Source organism: Oryctolagus cuniculus, chromosome 9 (genome assembly GCF_051225735.1).
Source record: "Oryctolagus cuniculus isolate XC-2025 breed Fujian yellow rabbit chromosome 9, ASM5122573v1, whole genome shotgun sequence".
In the NCBI taxonomy this organism is placed as follows: Eukaryota; Metazoa; Chordata; class Mammalia; order Lagomorpha; family Leporidae; genus Oryctolagus; species Oryctolagus cuniculus.
In genome coordinates this window covers 65,211,518-65,230,068 of record NC_142875.1, presented here as the reverse complement: position 1 = coordinate 65,230,068, position 18,551 = coordinate 65,211,518, and the positions used below count along the sequence as shown (strand labels likewise).

The 18,551-nt window shown below is 40.4% G+C and overlaps 2 protein-coding genes and 1 long non-coding RNA gene across 6 annotated transcripts in view; 2 read left to right on the top strand and 1 right to left on the bottom strand.

The window, feature by feature from the left end:
* The window catches only part of CPB2 (carboxypeptidase B2), a 53,971-nt gene extending 46,565 nt beyond the window's left edge, over positions 1–7,406 (top strand). The window contains exons 10-11 of the mRNA XM_008259991.5: positions 1,489–1,576; positions 7,064–7,406. Coding sequence (XP_008258213.1) covers positions 1,489–1,576; positions 7,064–7,257 — 282 coding nt within the window. The 3' untranslated portion in view covers positions 7,258–7,406. The remainder of the gene's footprint in view (positions 1–1,488; positions 1,577–7,063) is intronic.
* LOC103349055 (uncharacterized) lies at positions 413–7,997 on the bottom strand. Of its 2 annotated transcripts, XR_016212912.1 has the most exons (4): positions 7,872–7,997; positions 3,534–3,664; positions 3,290–3,456; positions 413–532 (listed from the first exon to the last, which is right to left on the bottom strand). It is a non-coding gene; the product is annotated as an uncharacterized LOC103349055 (long non-coding RNA). The 2 variants fall into 2 exon arrangements; XR_007920977.3 differs by lacking the exon at positions 413–532 and having other exon boundaries at positions 2,597–3,456.
* The window catches only part of ZC3H13 (zinc finger CCCH-type containing 13), a 100,569-nt gene continuing 90,000 nt past the window's right edge, over positions 7,983–18,551 (top strand). For all 3 annotated transcript variants that reach the window (XM_002712953.6, XM_008259990.5, XM_008259989.5), the window contains exons 1-3: positions 7,983–8,373; positions 16,487–16,729; positions 17,040–17,149. In XM_002712953.6, coding sequence (XP_002712999.3) covers positions 16,613–16,729; positions 17,040–17,149 — 227 coding nt within the window. In that variant the 5' untranslated portion in view covers positions 7,983–8,373; positions 16,487–16,612. The remainder of the gene's footprint in view (positions 8,374–16,486; positions 16,730–17,039; positions 17,150–18,551) is intronic.

Sequence of the window (18,551 nt, the reverse complement as noted above, 5' to 3'; positions counted from 1 at the left end):
AGGAGTGCTAGCAATTGCTGATGACTAATATAAGTTCACTGCATTTTCTGAAAATAGCTCAATTAGAACACAAACACTTGATATTTCTGATTATTTTTTCTTCTCAAGTGGAAACTTTTAAAGAGATCTTTTTATTGGTGTTATCTTTGAACAAATGAAAAGATATTTATGCTGATTTGGAAAGTAAAATTAGTGGGATTGTCTCTTAGCTTGGATTACTCTCAGCACAAATATTTGTTGAGAATTATTATGTGTAAAATAATGTATCCAAAGAAGCATTAGGTAAGACCCCACTCTTTAAGATAATTCGCTATGATTAGGGAGTGAGACATAAGCAAATGTTACAAGTAGCTACACTGTGAAATAATGTTATGTCTACTACTACATAAGCGAGACTGATGGTAGAACTCACCTGTGGCTGGGACAGCAAGGGATGGCCTCATTAATTCATTCAGAGGGCAATGCTGAGGTAAGTGAGAGGCAAAGTAGTCCCTGTTCTTGAGGAATTCATTCTCTACTGAGAGGTAAAATACTGTAAAGAAACAACCTTAGTAAGTGCAACTGATAACAAAGAACAGGCAGTTGTCAGCCAGGCATTGGAAGAGGATTTCAATAGGTGACTAGAGAAAGGAGGACCTTTCAATCAGAGGAGAGGGCAGTTCTCATAGGAAAGATTTTCAGGGGACGCTGAGGGTGCAGAAGTGGAGCCTGACACCATCCGGAAGTGGAAGAGGTCAGCTCATGAAGGGGGTTGAATTTCAGAATAAATATGCATTGTATTATATAGACCATGGGGTTCCATAAAGCTTATTTTTCAAATAAATGGTGCAACATATTATCCATTGTTATTTCTCCACATTTTTCAAGAGAGTGACACGATGTTAATTCCAATCTCAGAAAAAAAAATTTTTGGAGGAACCTCAGAAGAGATCTCTGAAAGCTGAAACTCAATGCAGTCAAATGGGGGATTTAGTTATTATCTTGTCTCCTACAAGGGCATAATCTTTTGTATTTGATGAGGTTTTTGAAGTCACTAGACATTTTACAAAGGGATACAATTGAGTTTGTGAGAAGGAGGAGAAGCAATTCAGGTATTAGGTGCATGTATTTACGGAAGCTGGATATAAAGTTTGCTGAAATTTTGTGTAAGACTGAAATAACTCCACACTTTTGAAATATACTTCTACTTCACTTTACTAATAACAAGCTATATTTATGAAAAGTCTTGCAAGAATTATTTTTTCTGCAAATTGAGTAACATTTTTAAGGTATTGGAAGAGTTTGTTTAAGGCCATTTACTTCTGATTGTCATACAGTGAAAAATATGTTTTTAGTCAATTTATTCTTCTTCTTAATTTACCTTTAGGACAAATACATATTTTTCACATGCACAGTTTGGTTCAATTAATGTATGGTAGTTTCTTAGAAACCTACTTGTTGTGTTTCAAAGATATACTTCACTGAAATTTCATATCCTATTGCTCCCAGTCTCTAGTGGCCAGTGAAGCAGTTCGTGCTATTGAGAATATTAATAAAAACATCAGGTATACCCACGGCAGTGGCTCAGAGAGTTTATGTAAGTATTTCTTTTTAAGATCTTGCAAAACTGCAAATTTCTAAAGAAATACATGTTGGGTTTTACCATGTGGGTTTAATTTTTACAAACTGCATATTTAAACAGGGCCACATGCAAAAAACTAGCAACCATAACTGCTATGACAGAAGCTGAGGAAAATTATGTTAATGGGTGAATATACTAAAAAGAGTCTAAAATAATATTTAAAGTGTTATACTTAACACTATACAGAAGGGATTACAGAATTGGCATCATACTAGAGAGTCACAAAGGATCAAAAGAACGCATAAGAATCTCAGAACTACCTTGTAAGGCTGTGCAGGTGGTATGCTGCACAAATCTAGGAGATGTCATTTATTTGAGATGCTTTTTAGTGACAGCCTGTGCCACAGTGTATAGCACATGACACAACACAGCTGAATGTCTTTTGTGTATATCACACCAACAAGGAGTTATATGTGGTGAACTCTTTTTTTGATTTTTATTTTTTTAATTTATTAGAAAGGTAGAGTTGCAGACAGTGAGAGAGAGAGACAGAGAGACAGGTCTTCCTTCCATTGATTCACTCCCCAAATGGCCGCTACAGCCGGCGCTGCGCCCATCCGAAGACAGGAGCCAGGTGCTTCCTCCTAGTCTCCCATGCGGGTGCAGGGGCGCAAGTATTTGGGCCATCCTCCACTGTACTCCCTGGCCACAGCAGAGAGCTGGACTGGAAGAGGAGCAACCGGGACTAGAACCCGGCACCCATATGGGATGCTGGCGCCGCAGCCAGAGGATTAGCCATGTGAGCCACTGCGCTGGCCCCATGTGGTGAACTCTTAACGGAGAAAGAAATTGGCTTTGGTTTTTTGAAACTGGAGGGGAGATGGAGAAGAGGAACCGAAAATAAACAAGTTATATGTGTCAGCAAACTATGGCTCAAAGGCCAAATTGAGTCCACTGCTTGTTTTTATATAGCCCATGAACTACAAATGGTTTTTAATTTTTTCATGGCTGAAAAAAATCAAGAGAAGAATAAAATTTTGTGAGACGTGAAAAATTATGACATTCCTATTCGGGTGCACATAAATAAAGCTTTACTGGAACACAGGCAGGCTCATGTATTTGCATATCAGGCATGCTGGCTTTCGTGACAGAGACTATGTGACCCACAAAACCTCAAGTATTGTCTCTCTGGTTCTTTACAGAAAAAGCTCGCCAACTCTGGGGATAAACAATTACACAGTAAAATATAGCATAATCCCATTGATAAGTGCTTTGAAGAAAATAAAATAGGATTATAGGCTTGAGAATGAGGATAGGTGAAAGACACTACTTAGCTTAAGTGGCCTGGGAATGTCTTGGTCTGTAGGTAACACTTCTAGGAGACCACACTGGCAAGTGGCTAACAAGTGTGGAGGAAACCAGAGAGAGGGAGTAGCATTTCAAATGTGGAGTGGGCAGAGTGCAAAGTCCAAGAGTTTTCTTTAACAGGTAGGATCTATAAGGGTATAAAAACTCACATTCATATTATTTCCAATAAACTGCTTAAGCACCACATGCTCAGAACAAAGTCCAGAATTTCCTTCCTCCTGGTTCCAACCCTGCCCCACCCCCAAATGTCAGCCAATTGGTCCACACAGTGTTTGTCTCTAGTGTCCTTGATCCACTCTGCCTTTCCTGACCAAGGACCTTGCTTTGTTACAGAAGAACCTCATACTCATCTTCACTGACAAGAGGGTTCTTGGCCTCCATCCTCTTCTCTCTGGTCATTTGCCAGAACATTAACTGCAGTGCCTCAGGGCTGGAGGAGTTGATGAAGCAACCTTCTGCTATCATGAAATCAGCCCATCTTCACACATTCATTCCTCCAGCATGCATGTAGAAGTATAGGGAAATGGCTGGAAGAATAAATACCGGATGTTGAGCATGGTTTTCACAAACATTTGATGAATGAATCAATGAATGAGTGCCATACCTAATCCGCTGTTGATGGGATATTTTCCAATATTAATCACAAGCAATGCTTCAGTAAATAACCTTGTAAATCCATATATAGGTACAGTGAAGCAAAAATTGTCATTCTTTGCATATTACACAGTTGTCCACCTAGAAAAATGTAGAAAAGCAACCAAAAATATTAGTAACAATCAAAGAGGTGACTAAGGTAGCTCATTATAAAATACAGATAATTCTGTAACATTATATATAAAAATAGTAAGGTAGAAAATAAAGTAGATAGCATTGCCTGCATTAAATACATGTATACCTACAAGCACGTACACACATATGGATTAATTTTAAATTAATATGTGTGTATATATGTGCACACACAAAATAAACTTATAGCAGCTACATGAAAACTCTAGAAAATTTTAGTGGTGTATATAAAAGACAAAAGTAGAAACTGACCATGGCTTTGAGTGGGGAAACAATATACATTTTTTTCTAAAGTAATGTATGTATTCAATGCAATCCTGATGGATACTCAAATAATTCTGAAGTTAATTTGAAAGAATAAATTTGGGGCTGCCTACACTGTGCAGCAGGTTAAACCACCACCTGCGATGCTGGCAGCCTATACAGGCACCAGAGTTCATGTCCTGGCTGTTCCACTTCCGATCAGCTCCATGATAATGTATCTGGGAAAAGCAACAGAAGATGGCCCAAGTATTTGAGTCCCTGCCACCCATCTGGGAGACCAGGATGGAGTTTTAGGCACCTCTGGCTTCAGACTGGCCCAGCTGTAGCCTTTGCAGACATCTGGGGAGTGAATCAGTGATGGAAGCACTCTCTGTAATTCTTTCAAAGAAAAAAAGAAATCTTTAAAAGAGAAAGAATTTGTTAGATGAGTTTTTAAAGTTCTGAAAGGACTACTAAGAATATGTCTCCAATCAGATGTTGGCATGCATTATAAACCTGTAGTAATCAAGATAGTGTAACACTGAACTTGGAAGAGACAGATGAATAAAAATAATGAGTACATAAAGACACTGCGATAGATAAGGAGATCTGCTTATATCATAAAAAAGGCATTTTAGCCGGCGCCGTGGCTCACTAGGCTAGTCCTCTGCCTGCGGTGCTGGCACACCGGGTTCTAGTCCCGGTCGGGGCGTCGGATTCTGTCCCGGTTGCCCCTCTTTAGGCCAGCTCTCTGTTGTGGCCAGAGAGTGCAGTGGAGGATGGCCCAAGTGCTTGGGCCCTGCACCCCATGGGAGACCAGGAGAAGCACCTGGCTCCTGCCATTGGATCAGCGCAGTGCACCGGCTGCAGCATGATGGCCACGGCGGCCATTGGAGGGTGAACCAACGGCAAAAGGAAGACCTTTCTTTCTCTCTCTCACTGTCCACTCTGCCTGTCAAAAAAATAAATTAAATAAATAAATAAATAAATAAAAGGCATTTTAAACCAGTTAAGAATGTTGGAGGGGCTGGCGTTCTGGCGTAGTGGGTAAAGCTGCTGCCTGCAGTGCTGGCATCCCATATGGGCACCAGTTCAAGTCCCAGCTGCTCCACTTCCAATCCAGCTCTCTGCTATGGCCTGGGAAAGCAGTAGAAGATGGCCCAAGTCCTTGAGCCCCTGCATCCACGTGAGAGATCCAGAAGAAGCTCCTGTCCTGGCTTTGGATCCGCCCAGCTCTGGCCGTTGAGACCGAGTGAACCAGTGAATGGAAGCCCTCTCTCTCTCTCTCTCTCTCTCTGTGCCTCTGTCTCTCTGTAACCCTGCCTTTCAAATAACTAAATAAATCTTAAAAAAAAAAAACACACACAAAGAACGTTGGATAATTGAACAGTCAGAAATTAATTGAAACACCTGATAAGATATTTAGAAAAAAACTTCATCATATTAATCTTTCACAAAAATTCCAGATAGATTTTTTTTTAATTTTTTTTATTTTATTTTTTTGACAGGCAGAGTGGACAGTGAGAGAGAGAGAGAGAGAGAAAGGTCTTCCTTTTCTGTTGGTTCACTCTCCAATGGCTGCCGCAGCCGGCACACTGCAGCCAGTGCACTGCGCTGATCCGAAGGCTGGAGCCAGGTGCTTCTCCTGGTCTCCCACGCGGGTGCAGGGCCCAAGCACTTGGGCCATCCTCCACTGCACTCCCGGGCCACAGCAGAGAACTGGCCTGGAAGAGGGGCAACCAGGACAGAATCCGGTTGTGCCAGTGCCGCAAGGCGGAGGATTAGCCTATTGAGCCATGGCGCCGGCCCTCCAGATAGATCTATTATTTTAATATAAACACCCTCCCATAAACTAAGTTGAAAGCCAAAAACCAAATGAGACAAAAAATTTTCCACATATTATACAGGGCTAGTAACACCAACATTGATTTGGTAAGCAATCTTTAAAATAAACCACAGAAAAATGAGCAAGGATAATTGACAGAAAAATAAAGATGGATAATACTCAAAAAACAGTTCAACTCTGTGATAATGAAAGAAAGATAAGATAACGATATTATTTTTCACCCATAAAATTGCTGGAAAGGATAATTTCTGTGGATTGTGCTGGAAGGGGAAGGAGGCATACTCAGACCCTGCGAGTGGTAGCATAAATCGGCTCACTGCTTTTGAAACGTATCTGGGAACAAGTATGGTAAAGCCTAAAAGTGCTTACCCTTAATCTAGAAAGCCTACTGGAAAAGAATATTCTAAAGAAACAAAGCAGTTATGTGTCAACAAGGGTAGGTTGTAGTAAAATTGTTTATATTAGTAAAAAATTGCCTAAAATCTAATTATTTAAATTGATTATATCTAGCTTTATAATGCAATGCTACGAGATCATTAAAAATAAGGAAGCAGGGCCGGTGCCGCGGCTCAATAGGCTAATCCTCCGCCTGCAGTGCCTGTACACCGGTTTCTAGTCCTGGTCGGGGTGCCAGATTCTGTCCCGGTTGCCCCTCTTCCAGGCCCGCTCTCTGCTGTGGCCCGGGAGTGCAGTGAAAGATGGCCCAAGTACTTGGGCCCTGCACCCCATGGGAGACCAGGAGAAGCACCTGGCTCCTGGCTTAGGATCAGCACGGTGCGCTGGCTGCAGTGCGCTGACCGCAGAGGCCATTGGGGGGGTGAACCAACAGAAAAGGAAGACTTTTCTCTCTGTCTCTCTCTCTCACTGTCCACTCTGCCTGTAAAATAAATAAATAAATAAATAAATAAAAAATAAAAATAAGGAAGCAAATCTGAACTTATCAATTTAAAAATGTTACAATGATTGTACTTACAAACTGTATACATAGTGTGATCTTATATATTTAGTAAAAAAAAGAAAAAGAAAAAATCAGGGAGTCTGTACTGGGAGGAAAGCCGCACTAAAACATTACTGGTAAATATCATTGCTTGGTAGGATTACGACTAATTTTTGTTTTCTTCTTTCTCGTCTTTTTCTTTAGCCTTCATTTTGCTACAAGAAATTTATGTGACTTAATAATTTTAAAAAATATTTTTCATTAAAAAAAATCCTATTGCAAAACACCTATATCCCAAAAGACAATTTCCTTTTTCTTTCAGACCTAGCTCCTGGAGGTTCAGACGACTGGATCTACGACTTAGGCATCAAATACTCATTTACAATTGAGCTTCGAGACACTGGCAGATACGGATTCCTGCTGCCGGAGCGTTACATCAAGCCCACGTGCACAGAGGCCCTGGCCGCCGTCCTGAAAATAGCTCGGCACGTCATCAGGAACCTTGGAGGCCTCTGACGTGGTGGCTAGGCTTCCGTATTTTAATCCCCTGATCCCAGCAAGGCCAAACCATTGTCCAGTGTCTTTCTAAGCTATCAGTTTTGTGAAAATGTTTTCCCGGTCTGTGGTTTTGTCAAAGAACAAAATAAACGCTAATTTGAAATGAAGGCAGACAAAGGCCCAGGGGTATTTTTATCTTTTTGAAAAAATCTGGATATGGCTAGGTGCTGATTTTTTCCTTCAACTCCCACGCCTGACTAGCCATCTCAAGTAATTCTACTAACTAGCTTCCTGCAGATGACTGGATTCCAAGCATCAAAAGGAAATGAGGTCAGGAATACACGAACGATTTCTGTTCCTGGTTTCACTACATTTCTGCCTGCGCCTTTAAAAACACAACTCTGCATCCCTTGGGCTCCACAGTAACATGCGATGGCCCAGCAGGGGAGCGGTGCCATGAACAGAAAAATATCGCCTCTGGCTCCATCTCAGCGCCGCATAACCGAGTCGAACTTCCGGACATTCCACGTCTGTAGTTACTTTCGAGAGCAAATGTAGCACTTTGAGCACTTAAACAGGTGTTGCCTGTGAGAACTTATGCAACAGAAACAGCAAACACCTCTTAAATTCACCTGTCGGTGGGAAGGTCCCTAGTCCGGGATCTCCAGCGCCCAAGACGACTCCACAGCAGCCCACTGACGTCACGTCGAGGGGCGTGCCCAACGAGGGGGCGGTGCCTGAGCGCTGACGACTAATCTGGCGGCCGGAAGCGGCCTCGCTCTAAAGGAACAGGGCAAAACCCTGACTTCCGGCGGCATTTTGAGGCGGTCCTCCTAGCGGCCTGGTAGTGTTTTTGTTGCCTTTTCTTGCTCGCCAATGTCTTCATTCTTTTTCTTCCTGCTTTCCTGTGTCGCTTGATCTTGGCAAGGCGGCGGGCGGCTTTTGCTTTTCAGCCGCCCCGGGAGCCCCTCGCTAGGCGAGGGCCGGTTCCCGGGAGCCGCGCGTGCACCTCTTTCTCTTCATCGTAGTCCTCCCGGGGCCAGGCGCGGGGACAGAGTCGCCTTCCCCGCTCCCCGGAACGGAGGCGGCGGTGGCGCCCCCGGATTGCGCTTGTGAGGGGAGCTTGAGCAGCAGGTAGGCTCTTTGGGAATTGGTGTATCTGGGGAAAGTCCGTGAGCACACCAAGAATTGGGGGGCAGGCGGGGAGCGAGTTGGCCTTTTTCCCAGCTAGGGTCATGGGGGGATGTTGAGCACCCCACCTTTAACACTGCAACAGCTCCCTGTGCTGAGATTTCGTTTCTTGCTGTAGTTAGGATTCTGGCGATGGTCCAAGGAGGACAGTGCGACTGAGACAAAAGGCTGTGTCCCTCACTGCCATGTAATGTAGGCATGGAACTTTGCACCGTGTTTGGTTTCTGTGCAACGGAAGGGTGCAGCAGGATTAGATTCTTCCTCTTTGCGCATTCGAGACCTGTTAGAGAAAAAGGGGCCCGGCGTTCAAATGTGTTTTGTCTTGCGTGTCTCCCAGCAGCGTTAAAGACAGGTGCGGGGAGTTGAGGCGTGCTACTTTATGCTCAGGTTTCCCGGGTAGTTACTTTTTGGCAACTGTGTCTGGAACGGGGAAGGTGGAATCAAAGGAGAGTGACGTTTGGCATCATCTCTTCCTAATAGGGTAGCATAATTTATGCGGCTGAAAAGTTATTTGGAGCAGATAACGAAGGCTACGAGGCTTTCAGATGGCTTGACCTACTTTGAAAATTACGGGTCTGGGCAATCTCTTAAAGAACTACCTTAGAAAAGATCCTTACACCTCAAGTTTTCAAGTCCGTGATACTGTTGCAGCACATGTGTGTGTATATCGATAAATGGTTGTGCAGTATAGCCTGTATATATAGATGTAGATATACATGCAGATAAATCTGTATATATAGGGATGCTAGCTTTAATAGTTTCGCGACGTATTTGGGAGTTTCGTGGGCACAATCTTTAGATTTTTAAATAGACTCCAATTTCTTAGTGAAATATTCAGATTGTGGTAGATAACAGTTTCAACAACAGACTAAGAAAATTGTTGCCGGTATGTAGCGGTTTGTATCTATGAAAATAGGTCACGCCTTCGGGCGGCGCTTGCGGGCCTTTGGGGACTGAACCAGCGAATGAGAGCTCTGCCTCTCAAAAATAAATGTTGCATTGTGAAACTAAGACTGTGTGTGTATGTGATAGGATCCAGTTTTATCAAATACAACAGGAAATTGGTAGAAAAATTAAAGGAAGTTTATTTTGGTGCAAAATCTTATTGCAATTCATGTTTTTCATGATAGGCATTGTTCATGAATTTTTTGAAGACTCCTCATTTGTGCTCCTATTGCCTTTCTGATTGTTAGTGATTCAAATTTAGTATTGATTGCAAACTTCAGAATATGCAAACTTATCTGATTTTTCTGTCTCTACTATAAATTAAAAATACTAAAATCCAGCAAGTGGATGCTTTATTAATTTCTATATAATAGGCTATTAAATTTTGATGAGTAATCATTAGTTTACATTATAAAATGAATCATTTACATATAGAAGATGGAATTATATTTATTTGAAAAATTGACTTCAGTAGATGTTAGTCTCCCCCTTCCACAGGTGTGTACATGTGTACATGCATATGCATTTAAACTGTCTCATAGGTGAAACTATTTTGTTTTTTTTCACCAGATATTTAGTAGCAGGTGAAACATTAACTCCTGTTGATATATAAAGTCTCTTTTATTCTTTTTTTGGTAATTTTGTTATGTCACAGTTCTGTATACTTCACTTTATGGTAGTTGCCAGCATGGAATATTCTCTGTGAGCAGTCTTTTCAATAATTTTTCCCCCTGAACAGTGCTACAGTATTGCCTTGCTAGTACCTGTGTATTCAGTTTAGCTCTGCCTGTTTGCAATTGTCTGAAGTTTACAGGTGTGTAACCTGGAAGGTTGTTTTTAGAAAGTTCTTTTATTTTTTTCTAAGTATTGATTTATTTACTTGAAAGGCAGAGTTATAGAGAGGGAGAAAGAGACAGAGAGATAAAGAGACAAAGAGAGACAGAGATCTTCCATCCTCTGGTTCACTCCCCAAATGGCTGCAACAGCTGGAGCTGGGCCAGTCTGAAGCCAAGAGCCAGGAGCTCCTTCCTGGTCTCCCATGTGGGTGCAGGGGCCCAAGTACCCGGGCGCATTAGCAGGGAGCCTGATTGGAAGTGGAGGAGCCTGAACTAGGAATGGGGTCCATATCAGATGCCGTCACCGCAGGTGGTGACTTTACCCCCATGCCACAGTGCCAGCCCCTAGATAGCTCTCTTTAAAAAATGATCTCAAACTGCATCTGATAAATATAGCTTTTTTTCCTGTTAAGAATATGAAATACAAAAGTGAAGAGACTCTTATTTTTTATTTTTTTAAGAATTTTTCTATTTATTTGAAAGAGCTACAGAGAGAGGTAGAGCCAGAGAGAGAGGTGTTCCATTCTGCAATGGCCAGAGTTGAGCCATTCTGAAACCAGGAGCCAGGAGCTTCTTTCAGGTCTCCAATGAAGGCACAGGGGCCCAAGGACTTGGGCCATCTTCTACTGCTTTCCCAGGCCACAGCAGAGAGCCAGATTGGAAGAGGAGCAGCAGGAGACTCGAACTGGCGCCCTTATGGGGATGCTGGCACTGTAGGCTGGGGCTTTAACCTGCTGCGCCACAGCGCTGGCCCCTCTTATTTTTTTTTTTTAAAGTTTATTCAGAGATCTTATTTTCAATATAACCCTTTTAATCTTAAAATTCAGAGGATAGAAATTTATCTTACAACTAGTTAATACTATTATGTAGCTTTAGTTGCTTAATTGTTTGACAACTTTCTAATGTGTTGCTTTTCATTCAGATTAAAATAGTTTATGCTTCTGTTTTATGCTGGTAAGTGAGACTTTGGGAAGATGTAATTATAGATTGGAGTAAAAATACTAGAGCTGGTACATGTTTTATTGGCAAGATTTTAGTAGTTAGACTTCAGAATAAATTATTCAGAAAGGGGCACCTAAATAATTTTCTTATCAGCTGTATCCATAGTGAACCTGGGAGTATCTTGTAATACCTAAGATTCCCTGGGCCAGGGAGGAATTCCTATTTATTAAGACCCTCATGTTGTCATTATTAATAGACTCAAACTGTGCTGGCTTTTCTTTTCTTTTTTTTTTTTTTTAATTGAAAAAAGATTATAAAAACTTCAGGTATTTGTTTATTCTGCAAATGGAGAAGAGAAATAGGAAAATAATTTAACAGACTTTGACCAGTGACATGCTGGCCTTGGTAATTCTTATATTTGGGAAAGACATGGTGAAGTGCATGGAAATGTGATGCCAACTTAAACTGAGGAATAATTTGAAAGCAGAAATGGAGAAAAACTTTCAAAAAAGTGTAAATTATTAAGACCTCGGTGTATAGTCTTTGTGCTGAGGAAGACTTTAGTATTTACATTTTTATCTTATTTTTCCTAACTTTTCTCAAATAATTTGAAGCACTCATTGAAGCCTGTTCAAATGTAAGTTGAAAAGTTTCTCCCCCTTCAATGAAATCTATATTTTATTCTGATTTAGTATTCATCTTCTTTTGTGTATCCAAAATTCTAAATAATAATATATTGATGGATGGAGTTTGTTAGCAGTCATGGAGGGGAGGGCTGTTACCAGAAAGAGTTTCATGGGTTCTTTTTCTCAGCTCCATGTAGAAATAAAAAGCCAGGGCATCTGGTCTGAAAGGAGACCAGGTGGGGTGCTCAAATGGGACACTGGCTTTGAGGAAGTGCCCAGGGTTTTTAAGGCATTACTGTCTCTTCACTGGGTCACTCTATGGGGGTGCCCAATAGACGGGAGTTTGACATATGGTATGTTGTCTGGCTTTGGGCTCATGGAGATAGCAGAGTCTCTCGGAGAGAGCCCAATTCTCCTTAGGGGCTCAGCCCCCGCTTCTGCTATCTCTGGGTGGAAAGATTGCAACTAACTTGAAGATGTGATTTAGGACTGCAAGGTCACACATGCAGCACAAGAAGCCATAGTGAGGGAGATGCCGGCAGGTCTGGAGACAGGCTTTCCAGCCACATCTGGCAGCTTGCTTGTGAAGGACATTCTGCCTATGTCTGAGAGGCCCCCAGACCCCTAGCCCCACTGGAGGGCCTCAGAATTTTAAGTTATATATTGTGTACTTTACAAGCATAAAATGTTTTAGTTATATAAACTCATGAATGTCTAATGCTTAGGTAACTTTGTAGTGCTGGCTACTGATAGGATTCCTAGGTTAATGTCAGAAGATTTCTTTTTAATTAGAATTTTATATATATATATATGTGTGTGTGTGTGTGTATAATTATTGGTTCAGGCCCTCCTGTAACCTGATCTGGTGCTCATATACAGTGTCATTTTAGGGCAGTGTCTGACACCTGTGCTGTGAAAGAAGAAATAAAGTGTATCTTTATTTCTTTCACCCCCACCCTTTTAAATTGGAAGACTCAGCAGTAGTCACTGTGTAGGACATATTGAGTAGTAGTTCCTAATTTGTAAGTTTGTCTGAGGAACAACTATTTTAGCGTTGAAATTACAAGAGTGAGTGGTGTGAGCTTGGAGCGTTGATCTGCACTTGATTGTCTTTGGCATAGCAGTCGAAACCTTGTGAAATCTTCAGTTTGTGAGGGACTCTATAGGACTGGGAAGAAGCTGTGAGGCCAGTGCTTTTCAGCAGTAGGTCAGAGGAGCAGAGAAGGGCTGATCCAAAGAGCAAATGACAGAGAAGGGAAAATTAGTACCTGAAGATCTTAGAAAAACAAGAAAAGAGATGCTAGATGAACAGTGTTTCAACGTATAGTAATAAATAACTTATTGTCCTAAATGTGGATAAGCTACTTATTGTTTTTATTTTGGCAAAGTTTGGGGCGGGGTTGCTGGGGGTGTTGCAGGAGGGTGTGTTGGGAGTGGAGGCATATTGAGGCAGGTGTGTTGGGGCAACATTAACCCACTTCTGTAAGATAGTGGAAGGAAAAATGTAAGGTTTGGGTTAGTATCCTTGAGGTAGTGTAATGAGTTGATGTCCCTGTTTCACAAGTTCTAGATAGCTAGCTAATGAGGAAATTTTGAAATTCATTTAATTTTGTTTGCTAAAATGTTATAAAAATTGAATTGTTGAGGATTATGTCTTTATATTAATATTTATAGAAATAAATAATAAAACTTTAAAATGTGTTTTATTCCTCCCTGCCTTTTCCTATATATTTTGTGACACAATTTACTTTTTTTTATTTCTTTTTTAAAAGATTTATTTATTTATTTGAGAGGCAGAGTTGCAGAGTGGGAGAGACAGAGAGAGAAGTCTTCTGTCTGGTGGTTCACTCCCCAGATGGCAGCAACAGCAAGCTGAGCTGATCAGGAGCCAGGAGCTTCTGGGTGTCCCACATGGGTGCAGGGCCCAAGCACTTGGGCCATCTTCCGCTGCTTTCCCAGGTACATTAACAGGGAGCTGGATCAAAAGTGGAGCAGCTGGGACTTGAACTGGCGCCCATATGGGATTCTGGCACCACAAGTGGAGGCCTAACAGTCTACGCCACAGTGCCTGCCTGACACATTTATTTCTTACTATTGAGTCTTGCTTGGTTATAATGTTAAAAACAAAAAAAAAGTTTTTCTTAAAGGTCTACATTTTCCAGAAGGTCTTTCTTAGCTCCATTTCTCTTAGCTTTCAGTTCTTTATTTTCTTTTTTTAAAGATTTATTTATTTATTTGAAATTCAGAATTACACAGAGAGAGAGGGAGGGAGGGAGGGAGGGAGGGAGGTCGGTCTTCCATCCTCTGGTTCACTCCCCATTTGGCCACAACGGCCGGAGCTGTGCCAATCCGAAGCCAGGAGCCAGGAGCTTCTTCCAGGTCTCCCATGCGGGTGCAGGGGCCCAAGGACTTGGGCCATCTTCTGCTGCTTTCCCAGGCCATAGCAGAGAGCTGGATTGGAAGAGGAGCAGCCAGGACTAGAACCGGCGCCCATATGGGATGCCGGTGCTTCAGGCCAGGGTGTTAACTTGCTGTGCCACAGCGCCGGCCCCTCAGTTCTTTATTTTTAGTGAATCAAATGGACATAAAAATTTTGCCAATTTTTCATCTTGTAAGTTCACATTGCGCTGAAAATGAGCCCAAGAAAAATAAAATCTGCTGATACCTGTATGTAGAGCTGGTCCCCGTACATAAATGACTTTATTTTTAGCAGATTCTTCGTTTATTTGACACACTACACTAATTTTTAAAATTTGTAACTGCTTTATTCTCTGACTTCTTTGAATGATAAGAAAACTTGCCCGTGTTGAATATGGTTATATTTTATATTAAGGAGTAAGAAGAATATAAATATTTCTGTTTATAGGATGTTTTCCTTTTCTTGGTTCACCACCTTTTTTCACTCCTCAAATGTTGCCTTTATTCTGTGGGTCCTTTTTAAAATGTGACTTCAGTACCTAATTGAACCAAACATTGTTTATAATTTTTTACTTTTGATTTGATATTACTATGTCTCAGTTTCCTTTTAAGGGATATGTCTTTACTTTGAAGTCATATTAAAGACCGATTGTGATTGAACTTTTGCTTTTTTAGCTGCTCAGGTTCATTCTAGTAACTTTTGATTATTAAGACTTTAGCTAACATTCTGATTGCAATTTTTAAGTCTTTTCTTATTTCTTTTCCTTTTTTGTTATTTATATGAAAGGCAAAATTACAGAGAGAGGAGGGGAAATGGTGGTGGTGGGGGTAGTTAGGGAGAAAGAGGTATCTTCCATCTGCTAGTTTAGTTCCCAAATGGCCGTAATGGCTGGGGCTGGTCCAGGCTGAAGACGGGAGGGAGCCAGGAGCCAGGAGTTTCTTCTGGATCTCCCATATGTTTTGGACTGTACCCTGCTGCTTTCCCAGGCATTAGCAGGGAGCTGGATGAGAAGTAGAGCACCCAGATATCCAACCAGCGCTTGAGAAGGCCTGTGTTGTAGGCAGAGGCTTAACCTTCTACGCCACAAGTCCAGCTCCTATTTTTGTCATTTCTTACCAACTTCCCACAGGAGTATACTCTCTGGGTTATAGCTTCTTGATACAGAATTTATTGTTTTCTAACATATATTGTCATCATCTAATATTTTAATTGACACATCCAGTTACATGAGAGTACTTCAAAAAGCTGGTGGAAAATGGAATTTAAAAATATATTTATTTTGGGCTGGTGCCATGGCTCACTTGGTTAATCCTCCACCTGCTGCGCCAGCATCCCATATGGGCACCAGGTTCTAGTCCCGGTTGCTCCTCTTCTAGTTCAGCCCTCTGCTGTGGCCAGGGAGTGCAGTGGAGGATGGCCCAGGTGCTTGGGCCCTGCACCTGCATGGGAGACCGGGAGGAAGCACCTGGCTCCTGGCTTTGGATTGGTGCAGCGCCAGCTGTGGCGGCCATTTGGGGGGTGAACCAATGGAAGGAAGATCTCTCTCTCTGTCTCTCTCTCTCATTGTCTGTATGTAACTCTACCTATCAAATAAATAAATAAAATCTTTAAAAATATATGTATTTTGATGTAAAATCTAGGTTTTTTTTTGATACATGATTTCCATGATCTTTTTGAATAACATTCTGATAATTGGTTTAGTTTTCTATTATAGTTTTAATTTTGAAGATTTTATTTATTTTTCAAAAATTTTTTTACACCTTATTTTCTGTCCTTGCTGTCAATTATAGCTGATTGGTTACCTTTCCTATTTTGAAAGAAGGTTATTTTATCAACATTAAAGGGTTTTTTAATGTTTTTTGGTATTTTTGTAATAAATATCCTTGATCAGAATGCTTTATTCCTTTTTTACTTCTGGTAAGACAGTATTTTCTCCCAAGCTGATTTTTGAACCGTATCTACTATTGTCACTTTAACTGTAGAAAACAACTTATATTAACAACAAAATTTTCACTTATAACTATAACTATCTTAAGCAAAATTTTCACTTATAACTATAACTATTTTATTTTTGTAAATAACTTATAAATCAGTTTGTGTGTTTTTTGAGGTTGAATACTGTGAAAACTTTACTGTGTGCTTAGAATCATATCTGTTCACTTTGCATAAGAGGTACAATTTTAGCCAACAGATTTCATAGTTATTATATATTCAGTAATAAGACTTATTTTAGAAGATACCTTATCTGGTTTGCTTGTGACCTCTCCTATTCCTTTTTTTCTTCCCAGGAAAATCCTCTGCAATTTTATAGTGTTACCTACAGTTTTATCTGCTTCCAAATTATGGACCCAGTTATTTAAGTCTGAAGAATTTTACAGTTTTGCCTCTCTGTTTTTTGGTTAAAGTAATTCAAAATGTCAAAAATTAGAAGGAAGGTCACAGTGGAAAATACCAAGACCATCTCTGATAGCACATCCCGAAGACCTAGTGTATTTGAGAGGCTTGGACCCAGCACTGGCAGCACAGCAGAGGTGAGTTACCACTAGTGCAGTTGTGGGGTTTCCCTTAGAGTGCTATTACTGAAGTACTGATTTGTGTCATAAAGGTGAACAGATTGTTTTTTTTTTTTTAGGAATGTTGGTTTAGTAAGTTTTATTAAATGTGTTCTATAAAAAAGAGTGGAAAGATGATAGGGTTTATGGGCTTTTCATATTTCTCTGATGTTTTTATTATTGGGGATTGTACAGTGGAATTTTGGTAGCATTTGTTTTAATTTTGCCCCACTAGCATCGTTTTTCAAGAAATAAATATGAAATTAACTTAGTAATATCTGTCTCTTAGACACAGTGCCGTAACTGGCTGAAGACTGGCAACTGCCTCTATGGAAACACATGTAGGTTCATACATGGCCCTTCACCTCGTGGTAAAGGTTACAGCAGCAATTACAGAAGGTAACTTGAGAACTTTGAATTGTATACAAACTGTTACAAAATGGTATGTGTAATTTATCTAGTATAAAAATATAAAGTGCAATCATTTTTGGATAGATTTTCTGATTTTGGTGATAGTCTTAGCAACGTGTTTTGATAATCTTTCAAGTAATATGATATCTGTGCCCCCTGTTTATTATGTACTATGTATTATGTACTATGTATTAACTGCTTAAGACAGCAGAATTTTATGATCTCTGAACTTTTTTTTGTGAAGAAAGTATTTTTAACTCTTAAAACATTAAAATTTAAATAAGGTATAATTTTGACTTTGTAATATGTTCAAAATTCAAATCTTATACAAACTCTGGTTAAAGTAAATTTGTCAAATCCCTTATAACAGTCTTTTAGTGTAAACAAAAATGTGTATTTATTTTTATAAATAAATGGTAATAAAGATGCAAACTATTTAGAACATCAGTTTACTTTTGGTACATTCTTGGCCAATGTGAATTTGCTTAAAAGGTCCTTTTATTTTTCTTTTGGTTCCCTATGATTTTAGTACTTAAAGATGTAACATACATAAATATTGCTTGAACTTGATTGATAAATAATTTACCTACTGCTAAAATTGGCTACACTAGTTGCATTAACTACAGAAATAGTACAAATTGAACTGAGCGTTGGCAGTTAAACCTTTTTTTAATTGATGAATTTGTGTCAGAGGGCTGGCATAGATTTTGAAGTTTAGAAGACTTTAAAATGCAAAACTTTAATTTCCTGTTCAGTTAAGCAGTGTACATTTTAGTTTATTTATTATGCTTCATACTTTGTTTCATTTAGGTTGCCATTTATCACTTTCTGTTAATGTGGGGAAATTAGTCTTTATGGTAAATGTTTAATGAGCTCTTTATACATAAAACACATCTGGTCCGGCGCCGTGGCTTAATAGGCTAATCCTCCGCCTTGTGGCGCTGGCACACCGGGTTCTAGTCCCGGTTGGGGCGCCGGATTCTGTCCCGGTTGCCCCTCTTCCAGGCCAGCTCTCTGCTGTGACCAGGGAGTGCAGTGGAGGATGGCCCAAGTGCTTGGGCCCTGCACCCGCATGGGAGACCAGGAGAAGCACCTGGCTCCTGCCTTCGGATCAGTGCGGTGCGCCGGCCACGGCGGCCATTGGAGGGTGAACCAAGGGCAAAAGGAAGACCTTTCTCTCTGTCTCTCTCTCTCACTGTCCACTCTGCCTGTCAAAAAAAAAAAAAAAAAAAAAAAACAAACCACATCTGAGGAAATTATTTCAATAATTTTAATATTTTTTTATATTTTTACCTTACTTTTAATACAGTTTTTATTCATCTGGAGTTTATTATTAGCTGACAAAATTTTTGTGTATGATAGTTGTGAAGAAAATTTGTGCAGAATGAAA